This window comes from Lactuca serriola, chromosome 8 (assembly GCF_051521515.1).
Source record: "Lactuca serriola cultivar US96UC23 chromosome 8, Lser_US96UC23_V15, whole genome shotgun sequence".
NCBI lineage: Eukaryota > Viridiplantae > Streptophyta > Magnoliopsida > Asterales > Asteraceae > Lactuca > Lactuca serriola.
Window position 1 is genome coordinate 25,017,781 of NC_136415.1, and position 23,117 is coordinate 25,040,897.

The 23,117-nt window shown below is 38.5% G+C and overlaps 1 protein-coding gene and 1 pseudogene across 2 annotated transcripts; one reads left to right on the top strand and one right to left on the bottom strand.

Moving 5' to 3' along the window:
• Positions 1-8,640: 8,640 nt before the first annotated feature.
• On the top strand, positions 8,641-9,105 carry LOC145066728 (uncharacterized). The gene has a single exon (XM_079014007.1). The coding sequence runs from the start codon at positions 8,641-8,643 to the stop codon at positions 9,103-9,105; it is 465 nt and encodes a 154-aa protein (XP_078870133.1).
• A 900-nt stretch (positions 9,106-10,005) lies between these two features.
• LOC145071395 (spliceosome-associated protein 130 A-like) lies at positions 10,006-14,760 on the bottom strand (annotated as a pseudogene). Its single transcript, XR_013690433.1, has 4 exons — positions 11,265-14,760; positions 10,678-11,169; positions 10,302-10,446; positions 10,006-10,204 (listed from the first exon to the last, which is right to left on the bottom strand). The product of XR_013690433.1 is annotated as a spliceosome-associated protein 130 A-like (transcript).
• Positions 14,761-23,117: the final 8,357 nt, after the last annotated feature.

Here is a 23,117-nt window from a genome sequence, read left to right on the forward strand (position 1 = left end):
TCGCGTTCCCATGTGAATTCGGGTCCCCGCTTGGCGTTCCAGCGAACCTTCACGATGGGTATGCGACTTTGTTTTGTTTGTTTGACCTCTCGGTCCATGATTTCTACTGGTTCTTCCACAAAGTTGAGGCTCTCTTTGATCTCGATCTCGTCGAGTGGAATAACAAGAGTCTCGTCGGACAGGCACTTTTTCAAGTTTGAGACGTGGAAGGTTGGATGGATGTTACTAAGTTCGCGCGGTAGGTTAAGCTTGTAAGCCACTGGGCCGATTCTGGCAAGAATCTCGAAAGGCCCTATGTATCTTGGATTTAGTTTCCCACGCTTTCCAAATCGTATTAAACCCTTCTACGGTGAGACCTTTAATAAGACGTGGTCTCCTACCTGGAATTCCAAAGGTTTACTCCTTTGGTCAGCGTAGCTTTTCTGTCAGTCTCTTGAGGCTTTCAATCGTTCACGAATCTGAACGATTTTCTCTGTTGTTTCACGTATGATCTCCGGACCTGTGAGAGTACTTTCAGGAACTCTTCCTCTAGCTAACTGGGTATCGCCAACTTCAGTCCAGCACAGAGGGGATCTGCACTTTCGACCATAGAGGGCTTCAAACGGAGCAGCCTTTATGCTTGTATGATAACTATTGTTGTATGAAAATTCGACAAGGGGTAAATGAATATCCCATGCCTTTCCAAAGTCAATCACGCAGGCTCTCAGCATGTCTTCTAAAGTTTGTATTGTTCTCTCACTTTGTCCGTCTGTCTGTGGGTGGTAGGCTGTACTCATGTCTAGCCTAGTTCCCAGGGAACTTTGTAGTGACTGCCAGAATCTTGAAGTGAATCTACTATCTCGATCGGAGATAATGGATATCGGAACACCATGCAGTCGCACTACTTCCCTTAAGTAAGTTCTTGTAAGCTTCTCCATTTTGTCAGTCTCCTTGATGGGTAGGAAATGTGCGGATTTGGTCAATCTGTCGACAATGACCCATATGGTATCGAGTTCACTTGTCGTCTTGGGTAACTTGGTTATGAAGTCCATAGTAATCCGCTCCCATTTCCATTCCGGTATCTCTGGTTGTTGTAGTAGTCCTGACGGTTTCTAATACTCGACCTTAACCTTAGCGCAAGTAAGACATTTACTCACGAAGGTAGCAATTTCTGCTTTCATGTTAGGCCACCAGTACAGTTTCTTAAGATCCAGATACATTTTATCTGAACCCGGGTGGACGGAATATCTTGAGTTGTGAGCCTCGGTCATGACTACGTTTCTGAAACCACCATGTTTTGGGGTCCAGATTCGGTCCATGAGATAGTAGGCTCCGCCACCCTTGACTTCTAAATTCTTCTCCATTCCTCGCAGGGATTCACCCGCCACATTTTCAGGTTGCAAAGCTTCCATTTGTGCTTCCTTAATTTGTGTGGATAAGTGGGAATGGATAGTCATGGTCAGAGATTTGACCCTCCGACCAGTGTATTCCTTTCGACTGAGGGCGTCGGCTACTACGTTGGCCTTGCCAGGATGATAACGAATTTCGCATTCGTAGTCATTCAGTAACTCAACCCATCGTCGTTGTCGCATGTTGAGTTCCTTCTGATTGAAAATGTGTTGAAGGTTCTTGTGATCGGTGAATATTGTACTCTTTGTTCCGTATAAGTAGTGCCTCCAGATCTTCAAAGCAAATACCACTGCTCCTAATTCGAGATCGTGTGTCGTATAGTTCACTTCGTGTGTCTTAAGCTGTCGGGAGGCATAAGCGATAACCTTCCCTCTCTGCATAAGAACACATCCAAGTCCTTGGTTTGAAGCATCGCAATATACTACGAAGTCTTCTATCCCTTCGGGGAGGGATAGTATCGGTGCGGTGCACAAGGCCTGCTTTAGTGTCTGGAATGCCTTCTCTTGTTTCGCTTCCCAGTCAAAGGCCACACCTTTCTGGGTTAATGAAGTAAGAGGTTTCGCAATGCTCGAAAAGTTCTTTATGAATCTGTGATAGTAGCCAGCTAGACCTAGAAATTGACGAATTTATGTAGGTGTCTTTGGTGCCGACCAGTTCTCAATAGCCTTAATTTTGGAGGGGTCCACGTGTATACCTTTCTCGCTAACAACGTGACCTAAAAATTCGACTCTTCGAATCCAAAATTCGCATTTAGAGAACTTCGCATAGAGTTTCTCCGTTCGCAGTGTTTCTAGGACTTTTCGTAGGTGTTGACTATGCTCTTCCTCACTTCGAGAGTAGATAAGTATATCATTGATAAAGACGATGACGAAGTGATCCAAGTAAGGGCGGCATACCCTATTCATCAGGTCCATAAATACTGTTGGTGCATTGGTTAATCCGAACGGCATCACCACGAATTCGTAGTGTCCATAACGAGTTCGGAAAGCTGTCTTTGGAATGTCCCCCTCTAGAACTCGTAATTGGTGATATCCGGATCGCAGGTCTATTTTGGAGAAGTAGTTCGCCCCTTGAAGTTGATCGAATAGGTCGTCAATACGGGGTAGAGGATAGCGGTTCTTGACAGTAAGTTTGTTCAGCTCTCTGTAGTCGATGCACATACGGAACGATCCGTCTTTCTTCTTTACAAACAAGACCGGTGCTCCCCAAGGTGAGAAACTTGGTCTTATGAATCCTTTGTGAAGGAGTTCATTAAGTTGACTGGAAAGTTCCTGCATCTCTGCTGGTGCAAGACGATAAGGCGACTTCGCTACTGGGGTAGCTCCTGGAATTAAGTCGATTCTGAACTCGACTTGGCGTCGCGGTGGTAATCCTGGCAGTTCTTCTGGAAAGATATCGGGAAAGTTGCGTACTACCGAGATGCTCTTGATGTCCTTCAGTTCTTGACTTGTATCGACGATGTGCGCTAGGAATGCTCGACAATCCTTCCGCAAGCACTTTCGAGCTTGGATGCACGAAATGATGCGAAGGTTTGCACTAGATTTGTCGCCGTAGATAACTAATGTTTCGTTGTTTGGGAGGTTAAGACGGACTACTTTCTCAAAGCACATGATGTCGGCGCGAAGAAGGCTCAACCAATCCATGCCGACTATGACGTCGAAACTTTTAATTTGAACCGGCATGAGATTGATTGGGAAAGAATGGCCGTCTAATGTTAACGTACAGCCCATGTATATGCAATTTGTGTTTTCGGTTTTTCCATTGGCCATCTCTACAGTGAATGAATTTTCTAACTTGCTAGGTTTAGGTTTAAGTAAATGAATAAAGTTTTGACTCACGAAGCTTCTCTCCGCTCCACTATCGAATAATATGCATGCGTATGAATTATCGAGAAGGAACGTACCAGCAACTATAGTTGGGTCAGCTACAGCTTCGTCGTGGCCTATTGCCAAAACTCGTCTCACACCTCCGGTGCCTGCTGCCTTAGGACAGTTTCTCTGGTAGTGGCCCACCTCGCCACAACCGTAGCAAGCCTGCCCTACACCCGCACCGGGAACTTGAGTGATCGGCTTTGCGGGTTCCTTGCAGAAACGGGCTGTGTGCCCTTTCTGGCTGCAGTTGGCGCACTGCATAGCTCGACAAGGTCCATGGTGGTGGTAATTGCATTTGGTGCATTTTGGGAGGTTGCCTATATAAGGCTTTGTTGGGTAGGTATTTATAGGGGCTGTAGTAGGTACAATGGCAGCATTTACTGACACCAGTTGTTTCTTCGCGGATTCTTGGGAAGACCCACCCTTCCCTTTAATCCATGCTCTCTTCCTGCCATTGTTGTTGTTGTTGTTGTAGTTGTTGTTTGCTTTCTGTGGTGCTGGTGCAGAAGTGGTTGAGTTCTGATGACCTCCGTAGTCGATCAGAGATTGTGCCAGTTCCTTAGCACTTTCAAAGGTGTCAGGTTTAGAAGCTAACACGCTTGATCGCATTTGGGGCGTCAGTCCCCAGATGTACCTTTCTATCTTCTTGCTCTCGGGAGCAATCATATCTGGACAAAGGATTGCCAGTTCGCAAAATCTGTTGGTATAAGTAGCGATTTCGGTACCCACCATTCCGAGAGTCCATAGCTCGTGTTCAAGCTTTTGAATTTCTCCCCGTGGGCAGTATTCTCTCATCATCATGGCCTTCAAGCTCTCCCAGCTTATGGAGTTTGCCACGATTAGGGTAAGTACTTTAACGTGGCCATTCCACCAAGTTAAAGCTTTATCGAGAAGGGTGAAAGTTGCAAATTTGACCTTGCTGTGCTCGGGGCAGGAGCAGATTTCAAAGACTGCCTCCGTCCTTTCAATCCACTGCCTCAGGGCCATCACACCACCAGTACCACAAAACATCCGGGGCTTGGCATTAGTGAAGTCCTTATAGGTGCATTCTCGAGGTGGTCCATGACTCTCGCCATGGTTGGATGGGTGTGTGCCAGATCCCGAGCCATTAGCACTTGAGTTATTGATCTGTGACATGGCAGCTGCCACCGCTGCGGTGACTGCTGCTTGAAACATTACAGCATCAAATTGGGGTGGTGGAGGTGGTGGTATAGGTGCTTCCTCACCGTTGTTTCGCCTCGGATTCCTACGCGGAGGCATCCTTCAACTATAGATTGAAAAGACAAGGATAAGAATTTCATAGAATGGAAAAATGTATGTGTCTCATGAACTAAATCGCTATAGTTCAACAACAGATGGTAGTATGAGTCTTACAATAGAAGAATGAAAGTTATTTGTAAGACTGAAGGTATGAAACAAGTATTTGGGTTCACAAAGATCATTCAAGGTTCGAACGAAATACTCAACATAGTAGTAATAGTGCCACTTATATTAATATAAAAGTTGTTACAATGATCATGAAAATTTGACCCCTATAAGGGTCTCCGATTACAAAGTTCGAGAAATTTAAAGACTTTTAGCCGAGGTCCTAAGCTATAACAAAATTTGAGTCCTAGACAAGCACTACTTGCGTCGAAGGTTGCGCTTGGAGCTTGACTCCGTATCAGATTGCTTTGCCTCCATTAGACGCCTATCGAAAGCGGCTTGTTGTTCCCTTAGTTCGGCGAGGGCTGCAATCATTTGTGCTTGAAACGCTTCAGTTTGGAATTGAGCATTGTCTTGCATCTTGTCCAGCCAACGGATGTCAGAAGTGTGAACCTGCACTTCTACGTTGATATCCCGGAGTCGACTAGCTTGTACTCCAGACTGATAGGATTGATTGGCTAACTTACCCACCATTACCGGGAGTGCTCGATCAGCCGAACCTCCGCCACGGACATCATAGAAGTCCCGGCACATGCCGTAGGGAGGGCGTAGGTTTTGCTGTTGGCTCCAATGGTGGAGGTGACTTCCCCAGACGGGAGTCGGTCCTTGAAAGTTCCTTACGAAGACGGGAGGCTGAATGGGTGGTGGATCGATAACTTCCGGCTCTGAGTCGGTACCGGAGTCATCACCCACTTCTATGGGTTCCTCGTCCTCTTCGGGATCATCTTCGATCCATCCTCCGTTGCCTTGGTTGGGAAAGTAGGGGTCGCCAGGGTGGTGAAATCCAGCCATTTGACTGTACGAGAAATGGGATTATAAGAATTGAATAAAGTCGGAATATGTAAAACATGTAAGTTTAACTAGTTTAGATAGCAAATACTCCTATAGTATTTAAGTTCTTGTGTTTGATTCTTGTAATGGTTTGGTAAGTTTTGACTTGTTGCTTACTACGATCATTCCTCGATATACGTTGGTCCAATCTTGGGCAAATATAGTTGATCACGCTATATTTGTCCAAAATCTGATTACATATATCGAGTCTTAATCGTAGTGTCAACTTGTCTAAATACTTGTATAGTTGTATAACATGAAAATAGTTTGTGGTATGCATGTAATTGTACTTAAATGAATTATCAATTTAAGTTGAACGAAATGCTGCTTAAGTGTAAAAAGAAAATTTGTTTTGTCAGAGAGTATTAGTCCCTTAAGCATTTATAGTTTGTATATCTTATGTGGTTCGATATACTTAGTTCACTATAAACATTGCTCTGATACCAATCTGTCACACCCCCAAACCTGAACGGCGGAAACGTTCGGGGGCGGATGACTTCATGTGGTAGCGTAACAAATGAATACATAGTAAAGAAAGCAATACAACCATCATATATATAATTGAAAGTTTACATTTGTCAAAAGTTACATGTTCAAAACTCAATTACAATATGATGTCAAAATACGAGATTAAACTGGCGCCGCAGCATCCCTTCATCAAAAGCGAAATGAATACCTGAAATTACTGATTTCCTGGGACATACAAGTAATTTTGAAAGAGTAGATCAGCATTTAAGCTGGTGAATTTCATAAGTATTTAAGTGACAATGTTTGAATGAAATGAAATGTTTTATCTTTGTTTGTTTGTGGTTAGAAAATCCTATATTTTCTACTAGTATAAAAGTAGCCTTCACTCAAGACCAATGTTTGTTTCCAAAATGTATGTAAATGTAAAATAACCAATGAGTTTGAAAACCTTGTAAATCAATGCATTTTAATACCCCTTGTGAGTTTTATAACCATACTATTGACTCTGAATGCCTATACACAACGTTCTTCAGGCGTTGGAATGTTATGACGTTTGTCACCCCAAACGGTGGACTGCAGCTAACAGTCAGGGCGCGGGTTTGTCAAGCCCGTATAGATCTATACACAAACACCGCGCTCCCCCTCCAAGGGATTCTGGTATATAATACAGGACTAGAAATGTGTACTCGAACGTACATGAAGTTAGTGTCTCACAAATCCGTGGTATAAAAACAGATCTACTTGTTAAAATGTTACGTTTGTTCTTGTATACGAAAGTAAACTTCTTGAAATATGTGTTTCTAGTACATAAGAGTTAGAAATCTGTTCGTAAAACTATACCTATTATAGTTTCCAAAAAGCGTGTCTTGTTTGTTTAGAAATATTGAGAAAAGGAATCACTTGTTTATGAAAGTATAGATTTTTGGTGTAGAGTCTAGGATAGACAAGAAAAATCTAAGAACAGTTTAGTTTATACATGCATTACAACAACATTATATTTTAAAAGGTAAAATGCTATTGTGACATATGTTATATATATATAAAAGTTGCTTTAAATGTTTATAAATCGCATGTGATTTGAATATATAACAGTATATAAAAGAGTTTCTTTATGTAACACACGATAATACTCGTGTGTTTTACTTGTAATCCCCCCCCCCCCTTGAAAGCATATAAAAGTATTTAGAATAATTAAAACGGTTGATTAAGGGGTATGAAACTCACTTGAAAGTTTTGGAGATAGCGAGATGGAAAACCGGGCAGAGTTTCGTCTCGGGAAACGGATTTTCCTCGGGATTCTCGGGAATCTCGGGAGTAAAATCGACCTTCGGGACTTGAGCCAAAAAGACCAGAGCTTCGGGTTTGAACGGACACGGAAAACGAGGAAATGTTGAGAGAGAGAAGAGAATTGAACCCTTTCTTTGGAAACCCTCGCATCCTATTTATAGAAAGGCTGGTCTGCCTCGGTACGCGGGGCGTACGCCCGTACGTAGCGCGTACGCGTACGTCATGCGTGACCGAGGCCTCGACTGCCTCGGTTCGGATGGGACGGGTTGCTGGGTACGCGGGTCGGATGGGACGCCGGGTCGGATGGGACGTCGGGTCGGACGGGTCGGGGCTTCGGACGGGTCGGATGGGTTGTTTTCTTCGGATAGCGCGACGTGGACGATCAGAGGCCAATCCCCTCGGTTACGCGGGGCGTACAGGGTTACGCAGCGCGTACCTCGGAGGAGGATGCTGACTCCCCTTCGGATAATATCCGAATTTTGATTTAAATAAATAATTAATTTATTTAATAAACTTCAAAAATTCATATCTTCTTCATACGAACTCCGTTTTCGATGGTCTTTATATCCTCGCGTAGGTGAGACTACGCTCTACAACTTTCGTTTAGACTCCGTCGGCAAATTCCGAAATTATTTTATTATTATTTATTAAAAATCCATCGCGTTTAAGGAATTTCTTAGAAAATTCATAACTTCTTTATCTGATGTCGGTTTTTGCCAGACTTTTTACTGCTGGAATACCATTGACGAGACCTTCGATTCTCGTTTAGGTCATTCCGGCCAAAAGTCGCTCGATCTCCGATTCGAGTTTTTAGCTGTCTGTTGCTAAGCCGAACTTGGAAAATCATAACTTCGCTATATGAAGTCGGATTTGGGCGTTCTTTTCACGTACGATCATGGTTCAAAGACATTTAATCATAGAAGGAAATTAAATAGAACTTATTTGTACATTTTATTATGAAAGTAAATTATTATTATTCAGAAGTGGTTACAATACTTGACCCATTTTGGTCGTTACAAGGAGTTGAAATATCGGGTTGTCACAACGGGTAAATTGTCAAAGCAACTTCAAAGAAAAGATCTAGACATTTTAGAAGTGACTTCGATGGTTAGAGGGACAATGTAGGCATTGCAATCTTTTAGAAACATAGGGTTTGCTAGCATTTTGCCAAAAGTATCATCTTTTTGTCAAACACACAAAATTGATACTTTAGATATGGAAGAGTTGTATAGTGGTGCGAGAAAACGTAGGACTACAAAGACTAATAGGTTTCATTTTGAGGTTGAAATCTTCAACACGGTGGTAGATATGCAACTTAACAGAATATCGGGATGGATTTAGTGAAACAAGCACCCAATTACTAGAATACATGGGTGCTTTGAGCCCTTGTGATTCATTTGCACAATTTGACAAATCAAAGTTATTGAAGTTTGGTAAGTTATACAAGTATGACTTTGATGATTCAGATATGATAGACCTTGAAGGACAACTTGAGATATTTTATCACTCTTGCATCAAAGATGAGCGCTTCACTAGTTTGAAAGGAATTTCCGACCTTTCTCGTTTGATGGTTAGTACAGGGAAGCATCGGTCTTATCCTTTGGTTTATAAGCTTTTAAAGTTGACTTTGGTATTACTCGTAGCAACCGCAAGTGTAGAAATATGTTTTTCAAAGATGAAGCTCTTGAAGACCAACTTGCGTAACAAAATTGGCGATGATTTTTTGAACGACGCATTTCTTTGTAATGTCGAGACCGAAACACTTGCGAAAGTTGAGAATGAAAAAGTAATTGAGCGGTTTCGAAAGATGTCTGCACGAAGAGGACAAATTTAAATTCTAATAGATCATTATATTATGTTTAACCAGAAAAAAAAATTGTATTAGATGTTTTATATTATGTTTGAGCGGATTTTATTTTTAATGTTTTATATTATGTTTGACCGGAAAAAAAAAATTGTGCAACCTCTACTACTAATTCCTGCGTCCGTCTTTGCGTGTAATACACAGGTTTTACACCTAATGTCCATAATAAACATGTATCTTTAGTTAAGATTATACCTATATTAAGAAATGAACATGTTTATTATATAGTTTGATCGTATAATTTAGTTTCATTTTGAATATGAACCTGAACGTAACTAACAAATGTAAATTTTTTGCTATTAAATAAATGATCCTAACTTGCATTTACATCTTAAGCCCAACTCATACATATGAAAAATATGATATCTTAATATACAAATTCATGTACACCAACTTTTTTATACATAATGAAAGTTGAAAATTAATACCAGGACTTATCAGATGTAATCGTTACTTGTTAACATAATATAATCTGCACATACTTATTATATCATGTGGGTTTCGATACCATACAATTGATCATGGTAACATATATTTTTACTCTTTTCCATCAAAGCTACTCTTAACATAACAACCAATTACCATACCTTGTTCAGCATATACAAATGTGTATTTTACTTAGTCTCTCATATAAAATCATTCATGGAATTATTTTTCTTTTTGTAATTATTTCCAAATTTTATTATGATTTAAGCTGGAATCATGGTTTTAATAACTTCTCAATTCCATATCAAACTTTGTTGACACTTTCACCCATTACAGCAACAATTAAGCAGATATGAGCATTCCAGAGGTAAGTAAATAATCACCATTCAAAAAGTTTAAAAAAAAAGTGGTACAGATAAAGTACTTCACTACAGAATCAAAATCTTTAGCAACGGAAAAAGTAACCAAAACACAGAACTAAAATAAGTCACGATTCTACAAGGATTCACAAACAATTAGTAAATTCCATAAAAACATCTGTATAATTACAATTAGTAAATTCTATAACGAAATCAAAGTCAATTCCAATTTAACCTCGTATAGTCACCCTATGCTTTTGGAACTCATAATAGCATCATCTCATCTGCATGCATTAAAACCCAGGTTCAGTCACCAGATTGTATAAAAAAGACAAATATACCCATTTAGCTTAACATCAATACCATCAGCTTTAGCATTACCTTTATCTTAAACAATCTTATTTCTAACTTCTTCCAATTTTTTCATAATTTCTCCTGGAGTCCTATCCAATTCATCTGCAATTTTCCTCTGTATATCCAAGGGCAATGTCGGAAATTGTTCACACAGGTCTCCATCAATCACATCCTGCACAAATAATCCACGTTTTATGGTGTCACAAACATAAACATATACTTTATAGAGTAACGTTTTGAGTGTTTCTTTCCTTTGTAGTAAAATGACTATTTTTGGTCCCCGGATATATCTGACTTTTGCAATTATGGTCCCCAAAAATAGTGTCATTTTACTTGGAACAGGGACCAAAAATGTACTTTACTCTATTTTTTTATAATTATAAATAAAAATTAAGATGATTACCTTAACAGGAAAATAAGCAGATCTATACGCCATATGGTCTCTCCCACACAAAGGCGGATGCTCCTGTCTCATATGCATCTCCAAATGTGAAAAGAAGTCCACATCATCACGCGAGCTAAATGCCAATAATGCCCCTAGACTACCCATGACAGTTCCATACATGACACACTCCACTCCACCTGGAATCAAAGATGCTTTCTGCAAACATGTGACCACATCACCAACATGAAACTGAACAATCTCCTCAACTTTATTTGGAGCTCCATTAAGCTTCCCTTGTTCCCATTTAATCTTCCCACCAGTTGGATCTTCTTCAATCTCATCTGAAACATCTTGTGGCAAACGAACAAAGTAAATGTTCCCAAATTTGTCTGCACCTGCCATGGTGTCAAAGTCCACATGGTATGCTGCTGTTAGCCACCTTGGAACAGAGTCATCAGCAAATACATACAGCTGGTTTTCATCGCGTCTGTATTTGCAATAGTGAAATGACTGAAACATAAACAGAAACAAAAGAAACATTCAAATGTCGGAAAAAGAAAGAAGACTTTAAAAAAAAAAGATAAAGTTAAAGTTAAACAACAAACCTCTTGAATGTCTCCCACATAGATTCGATCACGATATGTATGAATGGAATTGATGGTGTTTGGAAACAACTTGTTTTCACATTTTCTAAGCAGCCTTCTTTTCCCCAAATCATAAAGCCTAAGAATAGATCCGATTCCAGCAAGCAATCTTCCTTGAAACTGACACAAAGCAAGTGGGACCCCATCAACTTGTGTTTTATGTAAAAGTTCAAGCGACCTTCCATCTTTTACAAATCTATAAATATGAATATATCCAGCAACTAAAGATTTTTTAGGCCAAAACTGTAAACCTTTTGCTGTCCCCACAGCTAAAAGTGTCCCATACTCCTTATCATGAAAATTCACAGTACAAAGACTAAAAGCTGCCTCATCATCTTGAAGCTCCAATAAACAAGTAGTTTCAGTTGACTTTGGGTCAAGAACCCTAATACAAGATACCCATTTATCCGCTTCAGCTTTCGGGTACCCGTATTGCTCATCGGATAACGGGTCGTCTTTATCTTCATCATCATTACCGTTTTCACTCTCCATTTTACCGTTTTGCCCTTGACCAGCTGCTTCAAAACACTCCTTTTTCGCACTTTCACGTAATTCTGCCGGAAACGCCCCTTGATCACTTTCAATTGTCACCAAAAGTTTCTTTTTAGGATGAAACACAAATTTTCTTGGAGTGTATCTTAAAGGAATAGATGTTTCATTAAAAGTTTCACCTAATCTTTCGATTGTGAAAACCCTTAAAGCATCACCAGCAACCGCAACAACACCTTCAGCACATTGATCGGATGAAAAAGAAGCTGCATATTCTAGGGTTTCATATGAAAGAGGGGTTAAAAGAAAGTGACCCTGGTGAACATAACCTAACCATGGTCTACTAGACAAACAAAGCATAGCACGTCTCCCTCTCACCAAAATAGAAAACAATTTAGGAGCTCTAAGCCCTAGAAATCGGGATCTGGCATCTGAAAGCTGACCTGTCACCATGTCCACCACTGTCCTAAAAAGAACCCCACTCTGTAAACCCGCGTTTAAAAACAAACTTGCAGGATGATCTGCACCATCTTCACCACCTATAGAAGCTTGAACTTCAAGAAACAGAAGTGATTCAGGAGGTGAAGAGACACTTTGTAAGCTTAAAACCTGCATACAGTCATCAGGATCTAAAGACAAGATTCTGATGGTTTTATCATATGATCCAACTGCAAGAAACCGGGATCTTTGTCTTCCTTCAGGGACAGGAGCTATATCCAAACATGCCACGTCACCCGACATTTCGTTCTTTTCAACTTCCATCAACTGTCCAGTCATATCTACTTCAAAGTATATAATCTCACCTCCACTTAATGCGATAACAACTTGAAGTCTATTTGATCCGACTTTCACAATAGTTCTTTTTCAAGGATTCTCCATTCATTTATACGCCCATCTTCTCTTATATGTCTAATACCACTTGGATGTACTTGCATTAAAGAATCATCACCTATTAATGAAACAGCAAGTGAAGGTGTTGTATCAAGAAACCCACTGTCACTAACTTCTTCAACAGTTTCACCAATAGAAAGAACAAGCGTTGCATTTGCAAATGAGACCACAATGTAAGCATCAAATTCATCATTCACATTCTTCTTCACAGTCCATACTGCACTTGGAACACCGCGAAGTTGTGACACAGCCATTTCACTGATGGCTAACCCTGGTCTTAGTATTCTAAGAGATGAACGTGGGCCCCGACCACAAAGGGTAAAAATTTGTGGAGTTTCTTCTTTATTTACAACTTTCATGTCCATAATGGGCATTAAGCTTTCAACTTGGTCGATTCTAACAAGGTTTTTAAGACCTCTAGGCTTGAAGAACACTGGTTGGAATCCTTCATCGGTTTCCATTAATGTAGCTGATAATGACTCTACATCAGGGTCAGCTCCAATTGCTTGGAATTGATACAAAGCATGATTCCCAAATTCTGATGCAGCAAATAGAAACCCTAGTTTCATGACACATATTGAAGATGAGACAGGTATGGTATCAAAATACTTTATTTTTAACTCTGTAACTCGTTCGTTATCATGATCAAGTGTGACCTTGAAGACATCCCCGTACTCTGTTTGGAGAAGAAAGAAGAACATTGACTTTTGTTTGTGCATGGTGGCTGAAACTATAAGAACCCCACATTCAGCAGGAAGATCTGCCCTTCTAGGAATCACTGCCCGAACATCTGGATGACCTTGATTCTTGTAGATGACGAAATTTTCAGCACAAACAAGAACACCACTTGGACCATCACCACCACCAGGGACAGTTACCAGCATGTTAGCACCATTATCAACTGGCTCAGACCATTTCCTTGAAACATGATTAAGCCCCAAATCTAGTTCATAGAAGGTAAGATGTTTTTGAGCCTAGTTTGCAGCTTGACCGGTGGAATCCTGGTCAGCCTCTGAATAATTCAACTCTATAGCAGCAAATATAGGATTATCGAACCCACAATCAACCCCCACGATCGAGTAAGTAATTGTGTGTGACTTGTGTGCCTCTAATGGCGAAGAAATAGTTAACCTAGCAGCCGTATCTCTGTTAAGAACATAAACGAGCTTTTGCTTTTCACAAGCACCAAGCAGCGCGACCTTTTGGGTCACTTGCTAAATACTGCCCCGGGACGATTCTACGACTTCCAGATTTCCCGAAAGTTTCCTGATGAATTTTGTCGAACACATTTTTCTCCTTGTTATATTCGAGAATGACGATACGACCAGAGTCGGAGCCGACAACGATGTAGTCGTTTTGGGCACCGGTTAACCTAAACTGAGCTAGGGATCTAATAGCACCAAAAACATCAACGGAGAGAATAGTTTGGATCTTACCGTTTTCGTCGGGGCGCGGGAGTTCAAGGACTTTTCCACGGGCGACGACTATTTCTTGGGATTTGTTACCGCCGGAGAAGCTGCCGTTGATGGCACATACGATGCCGGTGGCTTGTTGGAGGGTGAGATTGTAGAGATACATGGTAATGGGTTGCTAAAACCCTAGATTGAGAGGAAGTAGGGAGACCAAATAGAAATCGAGAGAAAGAGGGGGACGGGGGTTTTAGAAGTTAGAACCTATGAGTGTCAAACCAACCCATCTCCATGATTTAAATTCGAGAAATTTCGAAAAACAACGAAAAATGGGGCGGTTTAAAGAAAATAATCAAGAAAATTGAAGTTTTGTAAAACAGAGCGCTCTGCGGATCGATTAAACCTGCTGCGGATCCTCCACACCTTTGCGGATTTGACGTGGAATCGAGTTTTTTGCGGATTTCACACGAAAATACCCCTTTCTTTACACAGCTCCGCAGAAGGAGGCTAGGGCAGTCGATTCGCAGACGTCGCACGGAAACAAAAATGTCGCGGCGAGCTCGATTCGTGGAGCAGATGCACTCAGATGTGTTATCCGATGGATATGGAACTCAAGTAATATTTCAATTTTTTTTCCTAATCTTTCTATAAATTCGGAAGTTGAAATTAATTATATGAATTGGAAATTGATAATTATATATAAACATGTATGTTTGTTAGGGTGGAAGGACCGGAATCGAAGAACAGATCCCCAGAGGATGGTCTCTACGGAACCTTTTTTTTTTCTTTTGGATTTATTAATAATTATCATCTTTTAAAATGGATTATTATTTCTTAAAATAGACCATTGAATATTGAGATCATTTCCAATTATTAATGTAATTTTAAAAAAAAAAAAAAAAAACATTGAAATTTTCTATAATTATTCTTTCTTAAAATGGACCATTGAATATTAAGATCATTTCCAATTATTTATGTAATTTGAAAAAAAAAAAACATTGAAATTTTCTATAATTATTATTAAAATGGACCATTTATGTAAATTTTATAATATATATGGGACCATTTTTGTAAAATTCCGTAAATTTGTTATAAAAAGGGACATTTTGTTGCATAAAATTGTTAAAAAAAACAATATATAAGTACAATACTATAAAAATAAAATTACGATGCTATTTAAAGTTACTTTTCAGTATTGTTTTTTAAATTTTGGCATATATTTTTTTATCTTTTGCAGCATAGTTTGTGTGGATGGGCTGCAGAATGTACTTTTAGAGGAGCGTTGGGACTATGTTGAAAAAGTACATTACAAAACTAAATACTAGGCGACTTGAATTATTTCGAGAGAAAACTTTTGGGATCTTCATTGGTATCCCCATCTCGCATGGTGACCCGATGCTTTGTCATTTGATGATGTTGCATGAGGTTCATGATGTAGAGGTAGCCAAGGTTGGGAGGTTTCGGTTCGAGTTACAAGGCAAGGTGGTTGAATACAGTGTAACGGAATTTTGTTTGATTACCGGTTTAAGATTTGGATCGTATGTTGATATAATAAATACAAAAGTCAGCACAAGTTCAGCATTAAGGAATCGGTTGTTCCCTAATGTGAGAGATGAAGATTTACGGATGAAAGATTTAGAAGACTACATAAAATGGTCAGCATTCTCGATGTGTAGCGATGAGGATGCGGTAATGGTTATGCAAATGGTGTTTTTGTTGATGAGTCTCATAGAACGAGACGACAATACGTGCATTCCGCCGACAGTGTATGAGCTAGCCGATAGTCAATATAATTGGAACAGGTATTAAATTTATTATTTATTATTTATTTATAAATATTTGATGATTTATATTAATTATAATGAGTACGACAGGTTTGCGTGGGGTACGTATTTGTGGAGCTATAGTGAAACACAATTACGATTAGGGTTTGGTCAAATCTATAGATATTTACGAGATAATGAGAGTGTGGGTTACGTGAAGATGATGAAGTATACGGTGACCAGTTTTCAGCTTTCATTTAAGGTTAGTTTAGGTGTAATTACTTATATTTTTAAGTGCTTATAAGTTTGGACAAAGCATAATTTTTTGTCGTAATACTAGGTATGGATTTTGGAGACATTTCCATAAGCTTTGAGGTTTGCGCATCAAACCGAAAATGAAATTCCAAGAATGAGGGCATGGAGAATAAAAACACAATTATCTCTCGAGCAATGTTTACATATATTAGACGTTTTAGTGGTATAGTTATACATTCCTTATATTAATCATATATATTTAAATATTACAACAATTTTATATACCTAAATTATTTTTTTTTTATTTTGCATGAAAATAACATCCCACGTGTTTTTGAACCAACGCCTATTGAGATCAATTTGCCATTCTTTATGCGTTATGTAAGTTGGACTCTAAACAAAGTGCAGTCGCCACCGCAACAACAGAGTCCTCTTAAGGAGTGATCTCCATCACCGCAACAACAGAGTCCTCATAAGCAGCGGTCTCCACCACCTCACCCGTCTCAGTTCAGGTAGCAGACTACACCTCAGGTTCTCATTTTCAAGGAGCAGATTACACCTTAGCCTCTCATTTTCAGAAAACATACCACATACCTGTAGAAGACAGTAAAATAGACAAGTTATTGGGCGTTGTTACTGAATTGAAAACCACAATCGAGCACTTTAGGAAGAGAATGGATAATTGGGGAAAAAGATAAACAATTTGGTGTGAACGATATGGAAAATGTGGATGCGAGGGAAGCATTTTTTTCGTAGTTTGTATCCCGAGTCAGGCCATACGTATGTGCAGACGCCACCGTCTGTTGTTGAATTTAAGGATAACACAGTTACACTGTTTAAAGGTTGGATAAAAATGAAATCGAAATTTTGTAAGGAGCCTTACACACAAGTATAAAATTAAGTAATTTCTATTTATATACTATATAATCGTTCCAAATTAATTAACATATTGATTTTGTAGGTTCCTTCAACGGAACCATTTAAGAACAGAAATGGGAAAAAACCGCAGAAGTCCAATAATGTAGCAAAAAGACCATTACTATTTGATAGTTATGGAGATTGTGATTATGAATTTTGGAAATTGTGGGGAAAGAACATGGGAGCAATATTTGTGGAGCATAGACTTTTAAGAGGTATTGAGATGAATTGTGAATTTTGTTCAAGTTTACTTGGTTTTGGCTCTAGATGGTTACTCTCAGAGGTAACACACATCCCTTATTTTATATTACAAAAAGTGTTGGATAATTAATTGTACAAAATGATTTTTTTTTTCTAACATGCAACATTTTTTTATCTGGGCGTCCCTGCTCAAGGAAATAAATTCGTCGACTGGTAGGTGGACGATTATTAATCCTGAAGGCACGACTTTGGAACCTGGGAAACAACATTATTTGAGGCGTGTAGCAATCGGGATGGTTGATGGACCACATTGGAAGGATATTAATCGGGTTAGTATATAAATTTATATGTATCATATAATATTTTATATATATATATATATATATATATATATATATATATATATATATATATATAGAGAGAGAGAGAGAGAGAGATAGGTTCAGGTGTTTAAAGTAATTATTGTGTTATTGTATGCATAAATGTGGACCAATCATTTTAAAAACCTAGATAGGGGTAAAATTGTAATCTTAGCTTTTAATTAATTTTGGTAATTAATTATTCAAATCATAAACCCTTTAATTTAGGCAAAATCGTTTACATTTACCGCTTTAAAACCCTAGACAAAAACATCGACCTTTTACAATCAATCAAAGATCAGATGAAAGGTGAAGAAAGGTCAAGCTCCAAAGTTGCAGAGATCATTGGCAGCTCCAGTATCGATTCAATCCAACAAGAATCCGAAGACTTATCTGTGATCCACAATCAGCTTCTTCAAATCGAAGCCCAACAGTCTAATTTATTCGATCTCCTCGAGGTAATTTCAATTTCGTTGTTACTTAGTGGATTCAATTGACTTTTGCTGTCAAATCTCTACTTCCGATTTCAAAATTGGTATAAATCTCCACTCATTTGAAATATGTTGTCACAGACCCACGGATCCTTGCCAGAAGTCATCATCTTTGTTTCTGCGTTTCTAACTTCCACTCCTTCGTCAAAATCCTAAAGGTACACATGGTATGGGAGTCCATATGTCAAGATGGATATGCCTCATGGTTATCATTTATCAATTCAAGACATGGTACTACTAGGGTATATGTGTATTTTCATTCCTTGTCTTCTCAATAAAACATTCACTGAATTGAGGTGTACACATAAGCTTTTATGTATATTGATTTGAAAATGATTTTGTACAAGAGTTTAATCAGTTGTTCCCTGTAACACTTTTATCTCTTTAAATCCCAAGTGTTATTGCTCTTGTGAACATACTCATAATAGAAAGATGTAGCTACCATAAGGGATGTTTCTCCTTACATGCTACATAATCTTCATCTCTGGTGTGTATGTTTGTGCACGTCTATATATCCTTCTTGATCAGCCTTGAAAATGTAAATCTTGAAGTAAAGCATGGCTAAAAAATGCATTTTGCTGGTCAGTTGGTGTTGGAAAGTCCTGTTTCGGCTGTGATTAGGGCAAGAAGAAAGATGTAAGAAATCCAAAAAAGTTGTATCACTCATGTATTCAGGGAAATGGGAGATGATTGCAACATATGATTTGATTGATATATATTATGAAGTTTTGTAGCCTACTATCGAATCATAGAAGCAAGGTAGCTTACATACTTGCAATTCATGTTATTTTCACTTCAGGTCTGTTAGAATTTGCAAATTAACAATCTTTTGGTGAACTTTGTCATAGAGCTTATTATGATGCATGACAGGTGTTTGTGGAAGTTCCTAAAAAATAATCCAACCATACCATGTGGTATTCATTCTGTCAGATTTACTAAAATTTTGTGTTATTTATTTGTCATGCAAAAGCATTCTCAGAGAATATTATTATTACATAATTTGATTCATGGCAGTTATTTTCGTAAAATGTCTAATTTCATTGATGATCAAGGGCTTGAAGATTAGATAATGGCTGAACAATTGTCACTGGTCTTCAAAAAGGAAAGAGCTATTCTTCTGATAGAATAATCTACAATAGAATGATAGGAGCATATGTAATAATATATTATGCTAGAATATTCAGCTCGAATAATATACATGGTTTTGTTTGTCATTAGTGAGTATTTCATTGTCATAGACTATTATATAAAGTTTTTACATTTTTAAGAATGTAATGAAAAATTTGAAGTTGTATCCGAAAATTTGTTATTAGTCAGTGTTGGCATTCTAATATAATATCATTCTAATAGAGAATATATATCCTTAAATTCCTAGAGAATATAATTCTAAGAGAATGACATTCTAACAGAATAAAATCGTGTTTAATTATAAAAATTACGTTATAATTAAAATTAAAGTAAATTAAAAAATTAGAATTTTAAAATCAAGAGAGTAAATTATCCCAAAAAATATGGAATTTTCCTTTTTTAAATTTATCTCAATTGTCTAAAATACCATTAGAATGAAATTAGATGGTATTTTTCAATTATCTTTAATTTAATAATATATATTAATCACTTTCTTAAAATAAGTAAAGTGATTGGCCCACATTTATGCATATAATAACACAATAATTAGTTTAAATAAAATAACCTAAGCCTATATATATATATATATATATATATATATATATATATATATATATATATATATAGCTAGGTTCAGGTATTCAAAGTAATTATTATGTTATTGTATGCATCAATGTGGCTAATCAAAATTAAATAATAAAATAAATAAATAAGGGTAATTTAGTAATTTGATTAGTAACTTCCAAAAATAATCCTTATAATCATGGTATTAACTTATAACCTAAATAAATAAGCGTGTCTTCCTTAATCTCCCACCCGATAAAGCCCTAGCATCCTACAGGGTATTGACACTTTAAGATCGTGTTCGGAAACCCTCACTGATCATCCAAAAATAATCGATGGCGAAAGGCTTAATAGTGAGGGTATTTTTGTTATTTTTAAAAGATTTTACAAGGGATTAGGTTTAAATCGCATCCCATCATCATTTGTTGAACGAGCAAGGGATGAACGTCTGCAAGCAGACAAATGAATAGAGGGAAAAGCGAAGGCTCGTCGGCGTTGCTTCCTAGGGATGAGATTTAGAACCGGAAAACCGGACCGGAATCGAAATCGGACCGGAACTGGAACCGGTTCTATATATTCCGTTAGAACCGGAATATATAGAACCGGTTCCGGTTCCGGGTTTAAAAATTGGCTTTATCCGGGTTCCGGGTAATTCGGGTTTGGGTCCATCGGGTCCGGGTAAATCGGGTCTAAAAACCGGAACCGGTGTTTGGAACCGGAACCACTTTTAGGGTCGGAACCGGTTTTTTTGAAATGTTTAAAAGATGCATATCTTATTCGTTTCAACTCCGATTGACATCCGATTTTTTCCAATATGTAGTTTAGAGTTTGTACATGATTTTAGAATATAAATTTGTCATTTTTCGTTTTATATTCATTGACTTACACTCCTCCAAACTCGAGATATCAAAGCTGAAAGTTTTTAGTTTTTTAGTTTTTTAGTTTTTTTGTATTCGGTGAAAGTTTTAAAACATTCATATCTAATTCGTTTGAAGTCGGATTGACATGTGGTTTTTTTCAACATATAGTTCAGAGTTTATACATGATTTTAGACTATAAATTTGCCATTTTTAGTTTTATATTCATTGACTTAGACTCCCCCAAAGTCGAGATATCAAAGCTGGAAGTTTTTGGTTTTCTGGTTTTTTTGTATTCGGTGAAAGTTTTAAAACATGCATATCTAATTCGTTTGAAGACGGATTGACATGTGGTTTTTTCCAACTTGTAATTTACAGTTTGTACATGAGTTTAGACTATAATTTATCATTTTTGGTTTAATATTCATCGATTTACAGTCTTCCGAAGTCGGGATATCAAAACTGAAAATTTTCAACTTTTCAGCTATTTGTTTTTGTAATTTGTATTCTATGAAAATGTTAACAAATGCATATCTCATTTGTTTAAAGTCGGATTGACATACGGTTTTTTCCAGAGTGTATTTTAGAGTTTGTACATGATTTTAGACTATAATTATATTAATTTTGGTTTCTTATTCAATGAGTTACAGCCCCCCAAAGTGGGGAGATAAATATGAAAATTTTCAAAATTCAACCAACCCACTAAGTAATAAGTAATTACCAAAAAATTCCGGTTTTTCCGGGTTTTCCGGTTCTAAACCCACTTTATCCGATTCCAACCTACCCACTTTGATGTTTCCGGGTTCTAGACCCACTTTACCCGGTACCGTAGCCGGAATCGAACCGGAACCGGTTCCTATATACCGGTCCGGTTTCCGGTTCTACAAAATCCCGTTGACCGGTTTCGGGTTTTCCGGGTCCGGGTCCATCCGATCCGGGTTTGGACCCACTTTCATCCCTACTGCTTCCAGTTCCTCGGTTGTCGCAGACCATAAAGAAGGCCGAAGAAAACGATGCTCACAGGCGGTGCGTAGTCGGTCGATTCGCGAGGAGCGGCTTCGTGTTCGATAAGAACAACAGAGAAGGAAGAAAACTAGGGGAAATGGGGGTCCGATGGCAGCCATTCGTCGCAGGTGAGGACCTCCGACCTCGATGGTGTTTGCTCGAAGATCACGGTGTTTCCTTGTTTTGGCAGTTCCAAATCAACCATAGGTAAAAAATTCTTTTGAGATTTTGTTTGTTTGTTTGATAGAAATCGTTGGGGTGTTTGGGTTTGCTGGGAAATCAATGAAAATAAAGGGAATTTTGGTTTGTTGATTCACAGAAAATGAAGAAGGAAGAAATTACTTTTTTTTTGTTTTAGCAGCCTCTAGCTGTGTCAACTTCTGTTTCTTAGAAGTAGTGATTTGGGGGTGGTGTATGTTTTGTGCTTTGATCGACAAAACAAGAAGAAAGCACCACACTAGAGCTTTCTTCTTGTTTTGAAAATGCGAGTTCATACCATGCTCGACAAACACATTTATTAATAAATGTTTTGGAAAATGTGTTTTGAAAATGCGAGTTCATACCATGCTCGAGCTCAAATGATCTCCTGAGGTCAGATCTGTTCTTCTAACTCATAGATCTGACCTCCTTAAGCAATATAAACACGTAAAGTTTGGATCTTGATGCCCATGCAACGACCCAATGGCTCTATTTGAAGAAATGGCCTCAATATGCCACCCTAAACTCATAACTCTCCATGACACCCATAAAGATCAACAAGTTAAGGTCTCTGGACCTCTTTGGATCCATATTCGAAGCCTCAACACAAGAAGGGACCAATTGCTTCACAAATCTCACTCAAAAAGGGGCTAGAAACCCTAACTCTCAAAACTTACATCAAAACTGAAAGGGAAACGGATATATACCTCAATATGAAGTCCTTAAGCTTTGGAATCCACAGATTAGCACCCTCTTCAGTTTCCTCTTGCCTTGGTCACCTTCTTATTGCAAAATCACCCACACAAGGATAAAAAATGGCTTCCTTTCTCTCTCAAAACGTTCACACACTCTGGGGTTTCTCTCTATCAACTAGTAGCCGCAATTAAAGGCCATAAGGGCCTTTAAATAGGTCTCAAACCCCGGGGATTAGGGTTTCATTAAACAGCGTGGACTCGCTGAGTCCGGTCATTAACCCGGATGGAAAATCGCGACACTACTCGGCGAGTCTAAGCATCAACTCGTCGATTCCCTCCCAAAATCTCCAAAAATGAATGAATAAATAATGTACCTAAAAATCCGGATGTTACAATTCTCCCCCACTAGAATCAGACTTCGCCCTCGAAGTCTCTTTCCACAAATAACTCTGGATGCTGCTCGCGCATCTCCAACTCCGGCTCCCAGGTCATCTCGGAACCCTTCCGATGTTGCCACTGGACCTGAACCAATGGCACCTCCTTGTTTCTCAAGGTCTTGATACTTCTATCTCGAATCGCAATCGGCCTCTT